At 45.6% G+C, this 22,740-nt stretch overlaps 1 protein-coding gene across 2 annotated transcripts in view; it reads left to right on the top strand.

Moving 5' to 3' along the window:
- fibcd1b (fibrinogen C domain containing 1b) overlaps window positions 1-22,316 on the top strand; it is a 116,194-nt gene extending 93,878 nt beyond the window's left edge. For both annotated transcript variants that reach the window (XM_047570483.1, XM_047570484.1), the window contains 2 exons: window positions 15,287-15,466; window positions 18,895-22,316. In XM_047570483.1, coding sequence (XP_047426439.1) covers window positions 15,287-15,466; window positions 18,895-19,160 — 446 coding nt within the window. In that variant the 3' untranslated portion in view covers window positions 19,161-22,316. The remainder of the gene's footprint in view (window positions 1-15,286; window positions 15,467-18,894) is intronic.
- The last annotated feature ends 424 nt before the right edge of the window (window positions 22,317-22,740 follow it).

Genomic DNA, 22,740 nt, shown 5'->3' on the forward strand with positions numbered 1-22,740 from the left:
TTTATCTTCCACAAGATGTAAAAACTTTATGGCCAGAATCTGCTCATAAAGGAATGTTGAACGAGCACAGATGGGATGATTGAAAACTTGATTGAGGAGTGATTGAATGACTCACCTCGCGACAGCAACAGAAAAGTCTTTTACGCCGAGGACAGCGCCCCTCGGTAAATAATCTTTCTCCCGTTTTGTTTCCTTCAATAATTCATTCCGTCGTTCATCATAAGACTTTAAATAGGAAACAAAAACCCAGGTCACCCTTTTCAGTGACTGCGCTCTGTCGCTCGCGCCCGGTCAGACGTTAGATAACATAGCAACGTGAAGATTAACAATTCATGCGTCCTGGCATTGTCTCCGCTCCTTTGAGCTAAGATAAGCACACGTTTCTGAAGGCTGGCGTTAATACCGTGCGATTCGGTGCCGAGAACAACACTCTGGAATAAGTGGTGAGGCTATAGTAGCTGTGAAACAGGCGCTACTGTCACTGAATTTAACATATGTCTAACGTACGAGTGCTACTTCACATGTACATGAATTAGGGACCCCCTACCTACTACGTGTGTTCTATATTAAACTGGGCCTCATGCTGCTTATAAATATAAATTTTCATTTTGCATTCAATATTAAGCCATTTACATGATATACAGGTTCAAATAATCTTTTTTTTTTTATTTCAAACGTGCAACAGTAGAGGGGCTGTGCAGGGAAGGAAGGCCTCAGTAGTGGGCTGCACTGTTAGCTTCTCTTTTGCTAATATTGCAGAGTGCTTCTGGATTTCACCTGAGGACTGAATAGGCTCTTGGCCAATTGTGGGGAACCTGACAGAGTCATCATCGTGATTGGCTCAGCAGCGATAGGGGCGTGGCCTACTGTGAACAGGAGGCTTCTGCCTCCATTTATCCCTTTACTAAAATACGTGGGATTTCTGTTAATTTGCATTTGAAAAAAGATAAGTTTGTTGGGGAAAATTTAAAATATATATATGCCAAAAATGTCTGCGGTACCTCTGCGGACCCCCTGTGCTGTAAGAGTTACTTCCGTCCTCCTTCCTGGAGAATCTCCTGATTGACATTATGTCCTCATTATCTCAAGGGCTCGGTCTCGGCAACATTTAACATTTATTCAACCATGAAACATTTAGAAGTCATTATAGATTTTTTTTTTTTTTTTTTTTAGACATTATTTTTCCGTAATCTGTTTTATTCAAGATAAGCTTTTCACTGCTGCCAGCATTAATATTTGAAGGAGGGGTGTCATGACTCCTTTAAAAGCCATAGAATTCCAGTGACGCCTGGCGCTTAATTAGCGCTGAACTTTTAGCTCATCTCATTACAAGCAAACAGCACCGGAGGGCCTGAAGATGTGCGGCCCCTGTCGGGCGCTCTCCTTCTCAAGCCTCCTCATTACATTGACCCTGGGATCAGAGAGGGGGCTCAGGCGGCGCGCGTCCCCAGCCCATAATGGTGTCACACGCCCGTGATCACAGCCTTCGTGGCATTTCGGGCGTTCCGCCCTCGCTCTCGCCACGCTTTGCTCTCTGTGATCTCCATTCCGCCGGCGCCTTTTCTTCTCGTGCGGCGCGTTCCCGGCGCACGCCGAGATTTGCAGCTCAGCGTTTTGCATCGAATCATTTCTTTCTTTCCCCCTGAAGGACGCCTTTAACGGCCCTCCTGCTCCCTAACAAGCTCCCGGCCCAGTGCGAAATTTCGCTCAGGTCTCGGGTCAGTGTCTAAATAAATTTAATACACAAGCGGATTCACGTGGATGTGCTAACAGCTCCAATCGGCGCAGAGGGCGAAAGGGCAAATGTGAATATTTCCAGAGCGAAGGTGCTGCTAAATTAGATTCCCTGTGTACTATCACATCCACAACATTATTATTCTCCGTGCTAACATTTGCTAATTAGGAGTAAATGTATCACACAGCTGATGGCAAAGTCTGTTCTGGTATTTGTTTTAGAAACTGGAGCTGGTGATTCTGCGACGTGAGTGGCTAAGGGATCGCCAAACTCAGATCCATCCTCTGGGGACCATTAATGTCTTGATAATTCCGCGGTAATTTGTCCCAAGATATTTCAGTCATGGCTGTTTTTTTTTTAGTGCAAGTGTTTAATTGCACAGTCAGATTTCCCACAAGCCTGTTTTAAGATTGGTTTAAAATTTTAGAGACGCTCCAGTACCTGCGTTTTATGTACGTACGCCGTGGCAAATGTATTTAATTTACTGCTCGGCTTTTGTAGATAATTGTGTCTTCTGATGCTAAAGCTCGAAGCTTTGCGGGAACGCTGCACACCCGGCGGACCTCCGCGCCGTCTGCTGCCAGTCCTTCCTGTCGAGCTAGGGCAGCTCAGCTCATTTTGTTTTACCTGAGAGCATCACTAAATATTAATGTGGTCTTCTCCCTGAATTACAGCCTTGAAGGGCTGCCAAATCTCCCGGCATTTGTCTACCTGCCTCTTTTTCTCTCCCGTAGCGGCGCGCCTCCCTTCACCACTCTCGGTTCAGTCTTTCCACCCCGAAGGTTAATTTCTGATGATATCAGAAGTGATGGGTTGTTGGCTCTCATTCTTCTCTCTCATGATTTTATGACTCTAATCCTGCCACTTGAGCAAAATCGCCTCTCTTTTTCTTTTTTTTTTTGGGGGGGGGGGGGGCATTTGGAGGCATTGAGTTTCGCCAAAGCGTGAGGCTGAAAGCAAACCTGAAATCTAACACCGACATCCGTCTAAGCTCCCCAGCGTCGGGGTAATTAATCTTATGTAACGCCAGCCAACAGTGAAATCGGTAAGACTTTGGAGATTTAAATTTGTCGTATCACCGTTGGATCTTACTTACCGTTCTCGTCAGTGAAAACAAAAAGAACGCGGTTTGAGCGGGATAAACAAGCTAGCTGGCGCGAGTTCAGTTTTTGGAACGACGTCAGAAAAGTACACTTACGCAGAAAATGAAAGAAATCAAATTCATATAAGAGGGTGATGCTGTGCAGAGACACGTAGGGGTGATACTATCATTAAAAAGGAGCTATCTAAATCATGTCTTCAACGGACCCCTAGGGGTCCGTGGAGGTACTGCAGGGGGGGGGTCGCAAAATCTTTGGTTGATTAGACATTTTCCTATTATTTTTTTTTTTTATTTCCCCCCACAAATTTAAATATCTTTAAATCCACATTAACATGAATCCAACTATTTATTTTAGTAAAGGGATAAATGGAGGCAGAAGACACAGTAGGCCCCGCCCCTATAGCTGCTGAGCCAATCACGTGGATGCGTATTGCACGCTAAGACCCCGCAATTGCATGGGAGCCTATTCAGTCCCCAGGTGAAATCCCAGACACACACTGCAATAATAGCAGAAGAGAAGCTAACAGTGCATGGTATATATACATAATAATGTATATTATCAGCACTAGGCTGAATTTAATTAAAAAAAAACAAAAAAAAAACACATGTAGTAAGTAGGGGGCCCATACTTAACCTCTCTGTCTTTTTGTGGGTCCTTGGCCTGAAAAACATTGAATCTAAATTTTTGCAAGCTGAAACATATGCTTTTAATCCATAGCTACAGTGTTGTCGTACACTCATGCCATCAAAGGCACCATACGCTCACACCGAAACATCCGTTGACTCATACTTGCTTTAAGATTCAGTAATCACAGTCAGATGCATGTAGTCACAGCAGACATTTTGACATCCTCCTGCACGCTCAATTATGTCCGCATGAATTATTCTCGGAGCAAGCGCGACGTTTTATTCATAATATATCATAACAGGGGCTTAATATACAAGCAAATTCCACGTGGATCTCGCAGGGCGAAATGCAGGGATGATGAGAAGGAAATAAACATGGAGGGAGCCAACGAGGTAGTGAAATAATTATTACGCGTCTCCGCGCGCAGCATAAATCTCTGCATCGCGCAGTAACGCGTACATCAGGCGCATGTATGTGTTCCCGGCGTGGTCTCGCCTGCCGCGGCTGCTTGGTTGACAGAAATGTTAGTCGGAAGGGAAGTGACATTAGTTCTAATCAAGGCTCGTCGGTGCCACGTCGCTATACATCATCGTGACCCGCCAATTAGCCTCGCATCCTGCATATTATACCGAGCCCTGCCTGTCCTCATCCATTAAAAGGATGCACCAGCTCATTAATAATAGTCATGATTAAAAAAATAAATAAAAAAAATTAAAAAACGCAACACGGAGGTTGAGGTTTTCAAAACAGGCCACCAAAGCAAATCACTTAGCAGCAGCCGATCCGAACAAACACAAATCGTTCACGGCGCATTACGAGCAACACGAGCCAACTTGTTGCCCCCCCCGTCTGTGTCTCGCTGTGGCGGCAGCAAGAGAGACAAAGCATTCATTTCAAACAGGTGCACATTGGGGAAAAGGGGTGACAGCTGGCCGCGGACGCCTCCCCGCGACTTTGAGATCAGATGCATTTTTAAAAGATCGCGGAAACAATAACTCTTCAGCAGATCTGCATCATTTGAGCGTCACTCAGCGCCATAATTCTTCACACGGCTCGTCAGATCAGATATTTTGGCGGCTAGACGCTCAGACGAACGCAGGAGGCGAGGACACGAACCCCCCAGAGTCTAGACACTGCTGATTGAGCAGCAGCAGCTCAGACGCCCAGGACGAACAGGAGAGGCTGCACCGCCAGACTACGTTATGTTGGCTTTTACCCGAGGGGCCCAAAAGCAGCACTCACAGCCAGATTGGGCGAATGTTTTATTGAATATAACGTAAAGTTTGCAAGCTGGAGTTGAGGCCCGGAGGTTTTTAGCCGGGGAGGGGGGGTCAGCTGATTGCAGGCTGGCTGGTTAAGCCGAACAGACTTTCATTTCGTGGACGAGGTCGGAATACTGGAGACACAAAAGCGTTACGTGACGGGCAACACCAAGAAATCACCGGGAAATCGTCAGACACGGCCAATCTGGTGGGGGGAGAGTGACACATATACTGCAAGGGCTTGACGAGCAGAAGAGCCTCAGGTGCGCAGGTTGACGAGCCGCATGAGGGGAAAGATGAACCACGCCCTGACGAGACACACAGACACAGAACAAACAAGGGACGTATAAAAAAAAAAACATCAGGGAGGGCAAAAAACAGCAGGAGACACAGGAGGAGACACAGCTCCGACTGTAGCAGATTGGCAGGAAGGAAGGTAGAGCGACGTATCTGCCACGAATCTGAAGAGCGGGGACGTGGAATGGGTTGGAGGACACGGGTAAACAGAGCATTGGATGAGTTGAAACAGGGAATGGAGTGACAGCGTGAGGAGGCATTCACGACGAAGGGAAAACATACAGACATAGCAGCATAATAACATTTATAATACCACTATTAATTTTAGTCATGTTTTTTTTAAAAAGCAGTAAATGACAAATTTTCTCAAATGGTAGTTGGGAGACTGTTCGAACTCGAATAACCTTTCACAGACACGGACGGTGTTTTGGCACCGTGGCGGTAGTTCTCTGGAGGCTGATACGATACTGAGAGTCAATCTGTCTAATAAATTCCTCCAGGGGCGGGGGTTGCCAGACCACGACGGCGGGATTTAGAGACGAAACGAGCTTGTTTAAAAGTTATATGCAGTGAGGTTGCTAAAACGCTGTCACTTTGAGTCCGTGTTCCCAGATGGGAAATTAAAAAAAAAAAAGTCATACGGTCGCTTTAAATTTATGGTATTTTGACCCAAACTATCGTATGTACTGAAATACTTTTAAAAAAAGCGTGAAACTTAAATAGCCTAGGGAATAAACAGACACATATAGACATATTCCCACCCACCTACTCAATTGCACCCATAGACTATGTAAATATTTAGTTTAATTAATGCTACACTGTACTTGTTTTAATTAAAAAAAAAATGTATTTCTTTTTTTACAACTCTCATGGTCCCACAGGACTGCACTACAGAGAGGTAGTCGCCATTACGTTACATCCTGTGTCTATAGTGTCAAACGACTAAACTAAAACAGGGGCCAAACTGATGGAGAGATTAAGCAGGGACCCCCCTACCTACTATATGTTTTCTGTATTATTATCAGTTTGCATTTAATATTAAGCTATCCCTTATCCTTTTACTAAAATATGTTGGATTCATGTTAATTTAATTTAATTAATTAAAGAAATGAAATATATATATGTATAAAAAATGTCTAATCAACCAAAGATGTTGCAACCCCCGCTGCAGTGCCCCCCTGTTTAATATCTATGAATGAAAATCAAAAAATGAACACTTGAACGTTCATCAATATTATATAAACTACCTAAAATGACAGAAACCATCCTTAAATAAAACAAAAAAAACTTTATGTTTGATGTGTATTTTTTTGTTTGCCCATCCACTAACATGGAGGGGGTGGAGCTTGTGACCCATACTGCAGCCGGACACCAGGGGGAGCTCTACTTGCCCTGGCTTCACCTTTGAAGAGCTGTTCCCTCCATCCATCTTCATACAGCCCATGGTTGCACCTCCACACACGACCGCCTTCACTATCAAAATAAGAGCGTCAGAACTACACACTACATGCAGAACTGCCTCGACAGGAGTGAGCTTAACTGATTTCTCACCGGTGCCTGTGTATATAATCACTTAATAGCTCCACTGGGGTGCCACGAAGCACTGTTGCTTCCATCTGTCTTTTGATTGTGTATAGTGGACTTGGCCTTAAGAAATTTCTCAAGAAAGCGCACCATTTTGGAACGTCCTCCATCTCTCGTAATTTCAGCCATCTCAGCGTTCACAGATTAGTAGCATCGTACCCTTTTCACTGCACTTCCTACACACCACTCATCTTCGCACCTGCAGTCACGTTAAACCACCTCCGCGTGCCGCAACTTTACGAGGAAGCTCCCGCCAAAGCGGCTGGATTCAATTCGGTGGAAAGAAAAAAAAAAAAAAAACGCCGCAGGTCTGAAATATGCGGCACGGCGAGCCTTTTGTCTACGAGATTCAAAGGAAACAATATGTATTAATAATATATTGCAAAATGTATCTATCTTCAAAGATGAAGCGAGTGACTCCTGAAAGCAATAATGAGGACGCTGTGGGCGAAGTGAGCAAACATTCCCCAGATCATTATTCCCAAGTTAGACTCCGCCTGGGGAACGGCGCCGTGGGTTTGCTGCTTAACAAATACTAGCGCGGAAAATGTTCATCCCGTCGAAAGAATATTCAGCATTCAGAAAACGCTTTTGAATATTGCAAAACCAGCCTCTTCTGCGCACGAGTCGGAAGCAGCGCCGTGGCCCCCTCAGTCTCTTTTCTGTTCTTCAATAGGCGCGAAGGAGCCGGGGCCGCGTTAGCCCCCGTTACAGGCCGTATCTTATTTGATCTTTAGCCACTGCGAACGCTCCCCGACCCACGGTGAAATGTGAGTGGGTAAAGGATTTGCCCTTTTCATTTATAACAGGGGTGGGATGAGGAGCTTATACTTCAAAGGAAGTACCAGTAAATGTATTAACTAGTGTATCTCATTCTATAGATAGAATTAAAAAAAAAAAGAAAAAAAAGTCAAAAGGGATTAAAAGAAAGTTCCTCTTCATGATAAATATCAGAAGGTTTCTGGGAAACTTGAATAGCGAGAGGAAAGTTCCAAACAAGACTAGTGATGTCAGGGGTTTGACAGTTAATCATAAAATTCTTTTGCCTTTTTGTCCCGCCAAATGTCACAGTCGCCTCCAAAGGAAGCAGCAAGGCGGGATAGTTCAGCGCACACCTGTCTGTGTTTTTCTCCCCGTGCTCCTATCTTTTGATGACGGGGAGGAGGTGGGAGGGTGGAGGGGGGGCGATAGGGAGCCTTTTGTGTTCCCTAAGAGGAGGCGACAGCGACGAGCTTTTCAGGCGTCGCGTGTTCGCGGAGCCCTCGACCGGCGCAGCCGCCGATGGCAAAGGGCACGGGAACTGTCCTCGTGGCTGTGGAAGCCCCGTCCTCTTCGCCGCCGCCGCCGCCGCGTAAAAACAGCTTGACAGGAAGATTAGGACGGGGTGGGGAGGGGGGAAAAAGAAAAAGGCAATACGAGGGAACGGTTGAGTTATGCTCCTTTTCTGCTTTTTTTTTTTTTTCCAAGTGGAACCATCTCAGGAGCTGCCCCCCAGCAACAGAGGGAGAAAAGCATGATGAATAATTAACTCTGAGAAATGTCACAAACGGCAGAGAGAAGTGTAATCATTCCTCTGTTGAGTTTAGAGATCTGCTTTCTTTCCTTTTCTTTCTTTTTTTTCTCCATGCCCCGTAGTGCCGCGCGCACTGCGAGCGCATTGCCTCCGATCCGTCCCCCTAAAAGCATCTTGATACGCTCCCCTACATACTTTTCAAATAAAAGCAAATAAATCATTAATATTTGGGCCTTTCAGCCGCATCCCGAGAAGAGGCACCGCGCGGAGGTCCTCTGCATTTTTAATCAAGCCATTGATGTCACTCTCATTAGCTGTAAAAATCACATTTAAGGAGCGAGACTCTCCGGTGGTAATAGCTTAATCAATGGCGGGGAGGCGGAGGCTTTGTTTCATTACGGTTTCGGAGAATAAACGGAATAAAAGATAAAAATGAGAAATTGCCGTCGTCACGTCCTAAACAAGCTAAATTTGTCCTCTTTCCTATAAACCTCAGAGCTGTGAAAATGAGTTATGGATTACCATGACCTAGTTTAATGAGGTAATTGCAGATATATATCATTTTCGCCGTCGTTTGCAGATTTATCACCGAAGAGAGCAAACAGTTGGCCCCCGCGCGTACTGGTGTGTTCTAAATTTAATGTGATGTCGCCCCCGCGTTTCATACGTGGCGGAGAGAGGACGGCTCGGAAAAACCACCTGCGTTACGTTTCTAATAACGGGGCGCGGCGGAGCTAATGTTTAGCTTTGGGTCGAGTGTTTAAGCCGAAGAGCACGTTCGCGCGCTGGCCTCGCGGCTTGTTAGCAGACACTGTAAAGGAGACGATAACGATGTGGATAATTTAATGGAAAAGAATGCTTAAAGATTTTTCTTTTGTCGAAGTGCAATCAGGCTCAGGCCGAATGATGAGACGCCTTATCAGCGCACACATTGATCGTTCGGAATGAGCTGCTGATTTTTGGCTTTATTATTTATCCTCTGTTCAGGTGACACTGAGTAATGGGGAGAGTGCGCTACGGTTTGTGTGATGTACAGATTTATCGACGCAGCGGAGTCCACGCAAGACTTTCTGCAGATTCATAGGGTGTTGTTTGAACTGTTGTGTGTCTATGTGTGTGTGTGTGTGACTCAGGGCAGGGCTGGATTAGCCCGCTAGGAGGCCCCCGGGACGACAATGAGTTCCATTCTCACATTTTTTTACCCCGAGTCACAGAGAAGCGTCGGCAGTGCTCCAGGATTACCGCGTGCGAGCTGGTGATAATTTGACTAAATACACCCCGGGTTATCGCCCGTCCCATGCGGGATATATTACGCTTTAATGCGGAAATATTAAAAAGGTGTTACGTTTCAACGCGGGATCCTTCCAGTGCACAACAATGACGGGCTATTTGAGTTAACGCGGCGCAGACAAATTGGTGCATTGGGAGCCTGTGAGGTGTTCAGGTCCTGAGGTAGTTGCCAGTTTCTAATCCAGAGCTTCTTATGGTTTCTTTGCACAGTAGATGGTATTTTAGATATGTTGCTTTAGAAATGAGCAATTATGAGAGTAGTAGATGTACGTAATATATGTACATACACCAATCAGCCACAACATTATGACAGGAGAATGACAGGAGAAGCAAGTAGACATGGATCATGTTGTGACAATACAATGTTCAGCTGGGAAACTTTTGGACTTTCTGGAATTCATACAGATGTTTACTTAGTCATGTAGCACCCACCTAGACCAGACCAGGCACCCCCACCCCATAGCAACGACACTCTGTGATGGTTGCAGAACAAACACACACAAAAACGGTTCAGGAGCAACTCAAAAAAACATTAAGAACAGCACAAGGTGTTGACCTGACCTCCAAGTTCATTAGATCCCAAACTGATCAAGAATCTGTGGGATGATCCACAGAGGCGTCCCCCCTCCTCTCAATCCACACTAACAACATCCTGTTCTGAGGCACCGTCAGAAGGTCCACGTCGGTCCTCTGAGGAGTCACAGCTGTTTTGGAGACCTACACAACATCAGGAAGGTGGTCATAATAACAAGGGTCGTCTGCGCGTGCCTCCTTGGCTTGTATTTTTTTGATTACTTTTGTCACTTCTAGTTCTTTTTCCTCCTGCCCTGTTTCGTTAAACTCAAGGGGGGTCGCCCTTGGTGTGTTTCGGGCCCTTTAACCCCAAACCTGCTGAAACCGTCAACTCACATAATGACCGGGGGCTTAACAACCTCATTGCTCTTGTCGACAAACGAGGTCACTTACCCCCGACGACTCCCAGCAGCCCCGCAAGAGGTTAAAAAAAAAAAAAAAAAAAAAACTCACACTCCCTCTGGCCTGTTTAGAACCAGGGGGAAGCCTTTTGAAGAAGAGGTGAACTCTCTTCAGGAAAGTCAAGCAAGTACAGCTGCTCAGCTTCAAACACTCAGAGGGTTCCGTTTTATTTTCAAATTAAACAATTATTAATCCAGAACCTTAGACCGGCCTGCCCCCTCTCGTGGCACTCATGGAGTTGTGACATTTTCAGAAACAGCAGAGGTGGCTGATAAAGTTAAATTATTGTATGTGACTGAAATTTGAAACTTTTCTTTGTGACTTTATGCGTCCGCGGGAAAGTTATTGTATCGCCGCGTTAATTAGCCTCGGATGCCTCGAGACGCCCGAAAACAGCCGCGTGTTGTCGCACCATTAAAATGTGACGCAGACAAGCGTAGCGCCCAGAGGTGGAGGCAGCCTCGTTTGAGCCAGACGTTCTTCTCGGTGTTAATCTCTGATAGACCCTTTTTTTGTCACAGTGGGGAAAGCGCACGTGTATTAATTACGGCTGAAATCCACTCGGCGGATGCACTATTTCTTGCTCCCTTTTTTTATGTACCTGCTCCTTCCCTGCTGTGACACGTCAAAATAAGATAATTAGCAAACGGTATATGGTGCGCATCCTCATCACTTTGGACTAGGACGGTAAACACGGTGACGCTTGTGTGAGGCCAAAGTGCCGTGTCTCACCTTAAAAAGGCTGCTCTAGATCAGCGCTAGTGAACGCGACGATTTCAGCTCAGTTGCACATAATTTCACGCGGTTTTCATGTTGTTGTTATTGTGTTTTTCCTTTTGGCACGGCCCCATGCAGTCATTTTTATTTTTAGTTGTTTGTGGAGATTCAGACATCAGAGCTGCACTTCGTAATTAAAACAGTGTAGGCTATGCATATGTGTAATTTTGCCTGTGATATATTTATATATATATATATATATATAATCATTATTAATAATTCGCTGCAGACTTTAGACATCAGATCATAGTAAACAGTAATGTATAAAGCCAGGCAGAATGCAGGGAATAAATAAATAAAGCTAATTGCCCTTCTAAAGCGCGTGGGAGGACAAAAGTTTTCCGACTCTCTGCTTAGCTCCGCTTTAAACGGCGAATCAGCGAGAGCAAAGAGAAGAGTCTCTCCCCAACAGAGCAATCAGCATGTTAATACTGTAGCAAAACACCTCAAAATTTCCCCTCGTATTTAAACCCTTTTTAAACAACCTAGAAATTGCATTTAATTAACAGGGAGTTACACCTGAGCATTTAGATTTTAACCAAAGAAGTCTCTGTTGTTATTTCACTTGTCTTCCTCTTTAATTATTCTGAATTGGAGTCTCGCTGAGATTCTCTGGGGCTTTAATTAGGGACTGAATTAAAGTTATGTAAATACAGTTGGAAGCCGGAGAGTCTTTAAATAGAGTTGTGTTGCATCTGTGTTTTTTTTTTCCGAAAGAGAAAACATATTAAGTCTTTCTTTTGAAGTTTGTCAAATCACTTCAGGGTTCTTTTCCCCGAGCTGTTTGTGCGGATTGATACTTATTCTCAGAGGGCAATGACACACACACACAAAAAAAATATTTCCGCAAATGAGCCACATCTGTTTGTCATGTGTGGGAGGCCTGTGGCAACGTGTTACGTACGTGTTGCACTTGCCTCGCTGTTCCACCTGCACTCTCTGCGCGGGCGTTCAGACGCAACATTAAGACCAACGACAGGAGAAGAAACTAACCATCATGTCACAGTTCAGAGTTCTGCTGGGAAGCTTTTGGACCTGGCGTTCATTCATGAGTGTGCATGTTGCTCAGATATGTAGCGCCCACCTAGACCAGACCAGACACCTCCAACTCTTTGATGGCAGCAGCAGGATGCAGCCTCAGACAGACACAAACACACAACAAAAAAAGCTTCAGGAACAACTAAAAAAAATAAAATAAAGAGCAGCACAAGGTGTTGACCTGGCCTCCAAATTCACTAGATCCCAAACTGATCAAGTATCTGTGGGAAGATCCACTATAGAGGAACCCATAATACTGGGACTATTTTTCCTTTCAATACCGAATAATACCAAGGCTAATATCCCGATATCGATACTTTTAGACGCCTGTGTATATGTTTGTGTGTACAATGAATAATATTTGTGAATAAAATGTATTTTATATCACTGTATAAGAATTTAAAAAGCTGCCAAAATCAACAAGTCAACTGAAGATCTGAGCAAAATCACGTGTTCTTCAGGTTACACAACTCGACAACAAGGGTCACATTCCACATTCTCTGCCGTTTCCAATTTATGTGTTTTTGTTGAGAAAAAAAACAGCATGTTGACGTGATCTACGTGGATGTGCCTGTGATGGGCACTGCGATGTATTTTCCCTGTATACCTGTATGTTTGGCTGCCTCTTTGAAGGGCTTTAGGTCTCAGAGGTCTGTCTCAGGTGTGGGGGAATTTCCCTTTCCCCCGATTCGGCGTCATAAAAGTATTAATATTTCTCGTGAAAACGGACTTGGTGTCGATATTCAGAAGGCCTATGGTCATAATGTTATGCCTGATTGGTGATTGCCTTCCTATAAAACTCCCTTGCATAAAGTCGCCTGCCTGTGAATGTATTAATGACTGATAACTCCACCTCTGGATTTCATAATCCATTGTGGAAATGAAAAGAACGGGTTCAACCTCCCATTGGGTTAGATTAAATCCCAGCTAAGTGCCTGGGCCCAGACCGCAGGCTTCTGTCTGAATAATAATGGGTTCTTTCAGCTGTGTTTGTCATCAAATTAGCCCCTCTACTTCAGACGAGGCGCTCTCTGAGTACAATTCTCGACAGCGGCGGAATTCTAAATTAGGCGAAGTCAGTTTGAGTTTTGTAAGCTTTAAAAGGGGAGAATGAGTTTCATTTGTGAAGGTGATGAGTTGCCGTAGGAGGTAAAATGGCGCGAAAAAAAAAAGAAAAAACAGCTCTCTAAGTGCAGCAAAAACCGCTTACGTGAGTCACGTTACGGGGACAGACGGTGAAACAAACCTCAAACCTGCGACTGCTCTAAATCCAACCGTCGTTCCTCACCATGAAACCATTTAAACTCCTCCAAATGATGCTAAACAAAAGAACAGACTGCTTTAACGAGCATGTGCGAGGATATTTAGCGAAGTCTTGAAGCGAAGTTCACTTTTGTTTGTCTTCCTGCTTCAAATTTTTGTGTTCACGAGACGCGGAGAGCACGCTTCCTGCTCCCTCCCCTGCCTGACACGCTGCATGTCTCGTACCTTTGATCAGCCCAGGAGAGGGAAACTTGCCCTGGGAAGCACCATCGCTCCAACGCAGCAGGGGGTTGGAGAGACGCATGGAGCAGGAGGGTGCGAGGAAGACGGGATGGAAACATTGTTTTCCCTCTGGCGTTTTCTGTCTTACACGCCGTCTCTATCAAGGATTTAGCAATAATTAAAAGCTCCGTCGGGGGGAATCCGATGAAGTGATAGCAGGCTCGGGCGGGAAGCGGCTGAGACAGGTGGATGTGGTGTGCCGCGGGTTCGCAGAGCGGCCGACACGAGGAGTTTGTCAGAAGCGGTGTCCCCACGCGGACACGTTCGAGGGTTAACGATTTTAGCTTTTTAGCAGTTCTTCCATTCAGTTGTGGCTGTTAATAAGCTCCAAGAAATCAGAACTTAGTTGGGGTTATATACGTACGGAATATATCCTCCTCCAGCTGATGTTATATGTATATATATATCTATATATCTATGTTACCACACATATTCCATGGTATATTGTATACAGCTAATGTGAGGGTAAAGGAGTGCAGACACACTAATTACTAGTTACACTGTTTCCACTTCAACGTTTGCAAATGTATTATTAGCATTAGTGCATCTACAAGCAGCTAAGATACGTTGTTGAATGTGACTTTTCTGATTATTTTACTGTCTGAACCCAGTTAGCTTGAAAGTCATGCGACTAGAGGTGTCAGGAAGTGCTGATGCTGCACCGACTTTATTCTGCCTGGCATGAACCAACGAAATCCGTCTCCATCTTGCCGTCTCGTTTTGTAAAGAGCGATCCATCAACCACCAACGAACCCTCACGTCACACTTATATACCTTTTATATATACTTTTTATATATTGAACCCCACTTTTATTTTATTCTATATTTTTTTTACTCCGTTTGCTGATTGTGTTTCCTCCTGTCACTGTGTTGGAATAAGATTAAGAAGTTTTATGTCATTATCTGGTGGCAAACAACAACTCTTCTATCTATTATTATATGTCCTCTGTCATGGTGATCAACTCCTTCTAATAATCCACAATTAAGCCTTTCTATTTTAAAGGACTGCCTTTAAGTCAGGCTGTTCTCTATTTGAATTACTACCAACCAGATCTGGCACCGATTCTGGACGACGTCTGACATAACTTCCTAAGTGTAGTAGTTGGAAGCGGACGTACTGTCCCGGCTCAGCTGATCCTCATGAGGCACGTTGCCATAAAGGGTGACAGAAAAAAACCTGTCCCGTTTCACCGCCACCAGTTTAACGCCACGTCAAATCCGGTGCTTTCAGCTGGGCCTCTTTTTTTTCCTGCCGGCAAAACTGCCGCGTGAGCGCCAGAATCTGTGAAAGGAGACTTTAATCTGGTTTTGGAGAGAAACCCTACACATGCATGCCGTGCAGGGGGGGAGGCTCTAAATGGGACAAAAATTGTGTTACATTTTATTTCCAGAAAAGGCAAGGCAGCGAGAGGGTGCTGAAGCAGCTCTATATTGTTTGCTGGAAAAAGGGTGAGGGGGGGAGAGGAAAAAAAAAAAAAAACTGTAGTACTCTGTAATGGATTGTTTTGGTGTGTGTCTCGCTCTTTTTTTCCCCCTGCAGGGCTGAAGCAGATCCATGCCCTGTCCATCCAGGGGAACTATGAGCTGCGTATCGACTTGGAGGACTTTGAAAATAGCACAGCGTATGCGCAGTACGGAACCTTCGGAGTGGGCCTCTTCTCAGTGGACCCCGATGATGACGGATACCCTTTAACTGTGGGAGACTACTCCGGCAACGCAGGTACGCGCCGCGCAATGAACTGCACGCTGGATGAACTCGTGTGCGCCGTGCTTAGTTTGCATTCATCCAGCCTAACTGCACGTACAGCAAAGCGCGAACCCTCCCGCCAGATTCCCTCGCACGTTAAAAAAAAATAATGGCATGTTATTTTTACAGTGCAGTAAGGTGAGGCCACTTGTTAAAGCGCGCGCACAGCTGCACAGAGAGGACCGCTGTCTGTGTCTCCTCCTCCGGTCCCCGGCTACGAGATCCGGAGGCAGCGACCAGTCACCTTGATTCAATTACCGACAATTAATTGCGCCGCTCGAACCGCACCGTAAACAAAAAAATAAAAAAACTGCTGTTGAAATGAAGAAGAAGCCATTTAAAGAACCTTCGGGGAGCTGCGCCTTGAGGACGCGGAGAGAATGGGGACAGATATGAGAGATGTGACGGGGCAGCGATGTGGAGAGAGAGGGGAGGAGGAGGAGGAGGAGGAGGAGGAGGAGGAAGGGGACAGGTGCAGGAGGAGAAGAGGTAAATAAAAATGAGGATAGAAATATCTAAGGGAGGCCGAGACGACGAGAGAAATGTGTCGTATGGATAACGGCTTCTTTTTTTTTTTGTCCGGATGTGGTGGCTGCCCCATCTGTCTGTCCCTTAACCTTGACTCATTTGCCTGTTGGACATTTGAATCCGGTCAAAAGAAAGAAAAAAAAAAAAGCTTTCACAGGATGCTCATGCTCGTACGCCAGCCTCCCTCCAGGTAGTGCTATCATTATTAGTATTTTTCGCTCTGCTGTGGCTTCTTTCGGACCAGCTGACAGGTGCTCATTTGGACTGGGAGCAGCTGGATCTTAATGGGCGTCGGAGGAAGCTGCCGGCCTCCAGCCACCAAGGTGACATCCAGAGCCGTGTAAATGAGCCTTTAAGTGCTTCTGTTTTGTTTCAGGTTTTTTTTTTTTTCTCCCCTCGCTCCTCTTTATACACGCTCCGGACATCAACCCGTTGTTGATACCATTGAGGCCCATTTTCTTTTTCTCCCCCACCCGCCCGCCCGCCCGCCCGCCTGCCTCCGCCGCTCCCCGCACTATCTCTTTTCTCCTAACGTCAAGCAGAACACAACATGAATATCAGACATGCCTGTCAAATGATTTTTCCCACTGAGTGGTTACCATAGTAATGGCGAACGGAGAGCGGAACAGAACAGAGTGCGAGGGTAAGGAGCTGGGTGGCCACATCCTGGGCAATTAAGGGCTGTTTGATGCCCTGTCGAGCTGTTAGCCATCACCTGATGGCTGGCGAGCAGTTTCTCATTCTGCTCCGAGCTTTATCCCCCCCCCCCCCTCCACCCTCCCACCCTCCCCCGTCCACTCCTAGACACGGTGTGAAGCACGCTTTAGAAAAGAGAGCATGTAGCAGGGAGCAGAGCGAAAGGTACGGGGAGTTTGTTGAACATTATGAGCTCTTTGAACATCCATTTGCTGAAAACCTTCAGTCCACAGCGGTGTCTTTAAAGATTTCACTTTGCTTCGCAGGCCGCTGCTCTCAGAGGCGGTTGTCGATGTACGGAAATCTTTACATAGTTCAGCAACTTGATTGTGTGGATCAGACTCACCGGCCAGAACATGATTAAGGGGCACTTAGGTGATGCGAAGTCGGCCGTGCCGCATCCCTGCAGTGCTCTTACATCATTGTCATGCCTGTCGCATTGATGATAACAATTGCGGTGGCTGGGAGGTGCAAAACGAGCATTACAAAGTGTGAAAGACTTTTACAAAGCTTGAGACAAATTGACATTTTACAAAACATTTTTACATATCATGAATTAAAATGACATTACCGTAACACATCCACAAGACCCGAAAACAAATTAACAAGACGCAAAACTCTTTTGCAGACGGCGAAATAAATTTACAAACTTCAGCGAAGCGGAAGTCATACCGGGAGCGGCCAATAGAGGGCATGCACTGATGTCACGCCCCCTGAGTGGCAAAAAAGCAGTGAAACATATCTGTAATTACACCGAGACTGGGAAATACCTGGATTATCAGATCAAATTAAGGACAATTGAACTCGACGATGATCCATAAAAACTGATGTGGATAGTTAGTTAGTTAGTTTAGGTTAGCTTTGGTTCATTTCAGTTATGATAAATTACAATTTATACGCCATTAAAGCCTATGATTCAATCTAATGCGGCTAATCTCCATGATCAACTGTCACTTTTTACCACTCAGTGGCTGTTACCATGGTGACTTCGCTTGCTGTGGTGACCATGGCGACCAAAGATGGACAGCGATGGAGTGATGTTTTGCTCTTTTTCTGGGCAACATATGAGCGGCTTGACCTGGTTTTGTTTTTCGTGTGGTCGGTTAGCAGCCGCTAACCATTAGCACTATTCACGTCCGTTGACATACTTCAGATAGCAGGCCCTGTGCTGCATTTAATGTTGTTTTTCATTTTTTGGCTGTTGAGATGCTACCTGTCTGTCCCATGCCATGTAAAACCTCTGAAGACCGACCACAAGAAAAACAGAACTACATCAACAACAACTCCTATTTTGACTTCCGCTTTGACTTCCGCTTCCAATGTACTACCCAGTACACTACCTGGTACATTCCCTTTCCAGTTGATGGTGATATTTGTCAATTTGCTTCAGGACTTGAATGTGAATGTGTTATGGTAATGTCATTTTGTTTTATGCCATGTAAAAATGAATTTGTCTCTAGCTTTGTAAAAGTGTTTGGGTTTGCCCCTCGCAGCCACCATAAAAAATAAAATAAAAATAAAAAACCTTGTAAGAAGGAAACGCGTGTGATTCAGGCCATTAAGTGTCCGCTCCTCCGAAACATTCGTGTCCATTAAGTGACAGACGTCCCGACAAAACCATCAGACCGAGATGTAAAGGTCGCCACGGAACCTTTGATAAATTGCAGACAAAGCCGTCTGACCTGACACCTCAGATAATGAGAGGAAACACTCTGGAGAACAGTGGAGCTTTACTTTTTATTCTTTCGTCTCCCTCTGTTTATGAGAAAGGATTAATTGAAAAGTCGTATGCCATTTTGGCGTTAATCACTCGTGAATCTGTCTAATTGCCGGTTTCTGGTTTTTACAGCAGAGAATATTCAGGGTGAAAGATGTAAAAGACGATGGAGATGCAGTAGTGGCTATTTAAAAAAGTTATTTTTAAACTTGTTTAATTACGGAAGAGTATGTTGGCCGCTCAGGGGAAAAGAAACTAGAGGAAATTCTCACTTGTTTTCTCAAAATTTTGACTTTTTTCTCAAAAGCTTCGACTGGTTTCTCCAAAAAACTACCTCCTCTAATTGTTATTCTCATGGGCGGCCCTAATACATATTTAATTCAGCATATGCAACTTTTTTTTATATCCACTGACTGTTAAATTTTGTTGCATTTTCTTTATTTTCTCTTTTCCTTTTTAGGCGATTCTCTGCTCAAGCACAATGGGATGAAGTTCACCACCAAGGACAGGGACAACGACCACTCGGAGAACAACTGCGCCTCCTTCTACCACGGCGCGTGGTGGTACCGAAACTGCCACACCTGCAACCTCAACGGCCAGTACCTGCGCGGCCAGCACACCTCCTACGCCGACGGCATCGAGTGGTCCTCCTGGACCGGCTGGCAGTACTCGCTCAAGTTCTCCGAGATGAAGATACGGCCCACCCGCGACCCCGAGAATAAATGAAAGTGACAGACACAAAGAAGGAAAGATGTTAGATGGAGTTACTTGTCTCGATATTGTTTATTCACTAAAACGTACCTCTTTGATTTGCTTTATTTTTACCCGTGATGTTTCCCCTTTCCATTTTTGCTCCCCTCTCCCCCCCCTCCCCCGCACCGCCCAGCTACTAGTCACGCCAGCTGTCATAAACCACCATGCGGGTATCATTTTTGATCATATGGTCCAGTCCGAGACAGTGGTCCGGGGCCGTCACCCCTGCAAGATCACACGCACAGCGATTTTCTCCTCCCGACACGTAACTCTGACCTCCCGTCGGCGCTGACGCGGCACTCAGACTTCGGTTCAACTCTCACGGCCCACGGCTGCATAATCTGATAACGGAAAAAGGGCTGCCCTCCCCCCACCTCCACCCCACCCCACATGCGCACACCGAGCACGAACGGGAGACCACAGAGGAGGAGGAGTTACCCGGCGAGGGCGGCGGCGGCGGCGAGACGCTCAAAGGATGATTAGCGGGGGGAAAAAAAGGCGGAAACAATTTGAGTTAGAGCGCTTAAAGGAACAGGGGGGTGAATCAAAGAGTGGGAGAAGGGGGTGGCCCAAAGCAGATGAAAGCGAGAAAAAAGGAAAGAAGAAAAAAAATGAGTCGACGAAGGATCTCATTCGTCTGACTTGGGCCATTAGGGAGCATATTGGGCACTTTGTCTGATCTGCCTGCCAGCTGAGTGCCGGCCAACTGATGCAGCACTCGCAGATGGTAACCCAGCACTTTGTCTGTGTGTAGGTAGGTGCGTACGGGTTGTGCGCGCACGTGTCTACGGGAGACACAGAGACGGACGGACAGACAGACAGACAGACAGAGCCCTCCAACACTATCCGCTTCCTGCCACGCGTTCAGCGGAGCGTCTCGACTGACTACGATGTTTAGCACCGACACACCACAACACGACGCATGACTAGGATCCCTCCACGCTCCCCATCTAAATAGTTGATTAAAAAAAAAAAAGAGAATGTACTGTATTAGAATTTTAAAAAACGTCTCATCCAAACCTGTCTTTTTTTCTTTTGCCATCTCGTTTCTGTTTTTTTGTTTCTTCCCCCTCCTCCTGATTATTTACGGGATTTGTTTGTGTGGTAGATTCTCTCTCTCGTCACGCAGGCAGGGGAGAAGTCGCTGTAAAATAAGATTTAAAATGCTCCAAACCACTGTCTTTTTTTTTTTTCTTTTCCTCCTGAGCCGAAATTCTACAACGTGTCACGGCAAGAGTCAAAGTTGCCTAAAGCAAATACAAAAAAAAATATATATATATATATATAAAGATTGAGAGAGAAAAAACGAAACTGCTAAATAAAAAATGTCACAAAGGAAAAAAAAAAACGTGGACGGAAAATTGTGCAATTTCCGTTTTATTTTTACGTCTTTCTCGATTTTTTTTCCAGCTTTTTTTTGGGGGGGGGGTGTAATAAAAGCTTTAAAAATATCTGTAGATTTTATTGTACAGCGTGTATGACTTTTAGAGCATGTCCAATCTGTTTTCTTACTATGCTAAAACACAAAGAGAACTCAAGCACATGGACTCAAGAAAAAAAAAAGCACCGGTTGTAAAATTGTACAAAAAAAAAAAAAAAAGAAGTTACTGAACTTTTTTCTCCTTCCTCTGCCTGAACGACGGGCGGCAGTGACACATGTTGCCCCGAAGGCCGGATACGAGTGAAGAGGAGGAACGTGAAATAACCCCCCGCCCCATCCCCTCCATCCCGTCCTACTACAAGCACACGCCCGTGTGAATCCGCAGCACAAATGCAAATCTTTTACACAGTGCGAGAAAAAAAACATTTTTGGAAGCTCCTGACACGGTTAGCCGCCTCGTTGGACACATTTCTTGGCTTTGGCTTTGGGAAACCGGTCTCGGATGTGTGTTGCCTCCCCGGCTGACAGTGAGTTAATGTGTAGCAACTGAGCAACGTTGCACTGGATACCTCTGACACTGGAACAGCTGTGAGTTTTTTTTCCCCGAAGGACCTCCCGTTGCCGCGTTTGTGTGCGTGTCTCTGATTTGGTGGAAGGCCGCCGCCTGTTTTCATCGACGCACAGACACATGTTGCAGATACTTGCAGGTGTTCAACGTGGCACAGACGTAAGAGGATTTTGCCAAACGTAAAACAAGGCGGGATTACACGAAGTCACGTGAATTGAGGCGGGGGGGGGGGGGTTGGCTTGCGCGTGAGAATGTATGCAAATGCGTGTGTGTGCGTGTCTCCGCGCGGGACGGGGGCACGCGCACACGCGAGCGTGCAGCCATGGTCGCCCCCGCGAGTATATATGCACATGCTTTTTGTTTGCCCATGTGCACGAGCCGGGCGAAGAGGACGGGAGCGCGTCTCTCTTTCTCTGTGGGGTTTTGAAGTCATGTGATGCTTATGTACAACTTGCCCCCAACTCCCTCCCCCCTCCCCCTTCCCCTCCCCCCCTCTCCTCCCGCTGTTTGTGTTGATAACAGAGAGATTTACATAATTATAATGAACTACTACTTATTGTGATCGTGAACCCATTAGAGTGGACACCACCTTCTGGTACTGTGTTGAACTGCGCTCGTACCCTTGAAACCCCCTCTACGTCCCTCCCTCCCTTCCCACCCTTCCCTCCCCCCCTCCCTCCCTCCCCAGAATTCTTTGTTCACCCCCTTTCCACACGACGTTGTGCTCACTTGTATATGTTGATGCTATGTTGACCCCTTGTAATTTAAATGTAGGGACGCGCGTTTACTTTGCCACGCTCCCGTTTTGGTCATTCCCAGTTTTTCCGCTCATTACAGAACATCAGCGCCCTCCTCAGCCATCCCCAGGTCCATCTTTCTTACCGTGTACCTCCTTAATTGCCTTAGCCTCTGCTGCCAACCCCAGCTCCTAAATTCTCCTCTCTTCTCTAACTTCTTCTTTATTGCTACTTTTTTTTTGTTGTCGTTTTTTTTTTTTTATTTTGCTCCACTCCCGTCCTCGATATCCTCTCCCCATCCTTCATCCCCAGCGCAGAACTAACCATGTTTTCTTTTACTTTTCTTTTTTCGGTGAAGTACTATAGATTGTTTTGCTGAATCTTGATACTGTGTTTTAATGTTCTTGTCGACATTTAATAAACATTCACATTTTATAAATGGAGAACGGTCCGAGCCGTGTTTTTTCTTTATTTCCCCCCCCCCACCTCCTCCTCTCTCGGCGTATGGGAGGAAGCCTGAAAATGCTCATTTGTTAGAGCGTGGAGCGAACGTTTAGCGTCGACAGGTAGTCCCGTTAATCTTCTGGAACATCGACCACAACATGGCACCGCGCGGAATGAACTTGGCTTTGAAAAGTAGCCTGAGCGGACACAGAATATAACAAAAAAGAAAAAAGAAAAAAGAAAAAGAAAAAGCTTCAGGTCTTTCGGGGCCACCAGGAAAGCTTTAGCTGTATTTGCCGAGGCTTGGTGATGGGATCTCTGCGTCTTCCGTTGCAAACCCAATGGAGCAGAAGGTGAAATGAATTTTGTTTGCGGAGCAGGTGAAGTTATTCTGTATATTCCACACAAAAAAAACAATAAAAT

The sequence above is a fragment of the Mugil cephalus genome, chromosome 19, assembly GCF_022458985.1.
Source record: "Mugil cephalus isolate CIBA_MC_2020 chromosome 19, CIBA_Mcephalus_1.1, whole genome shotgun sequence".
Classification (NCBI taxonomy): domain Eukaryota; kingdom Metazoa; phylum Chordata; class Actinopteri; order Mugiliformes; family Mugilidae; genus Mugil; species Mugil cephalus.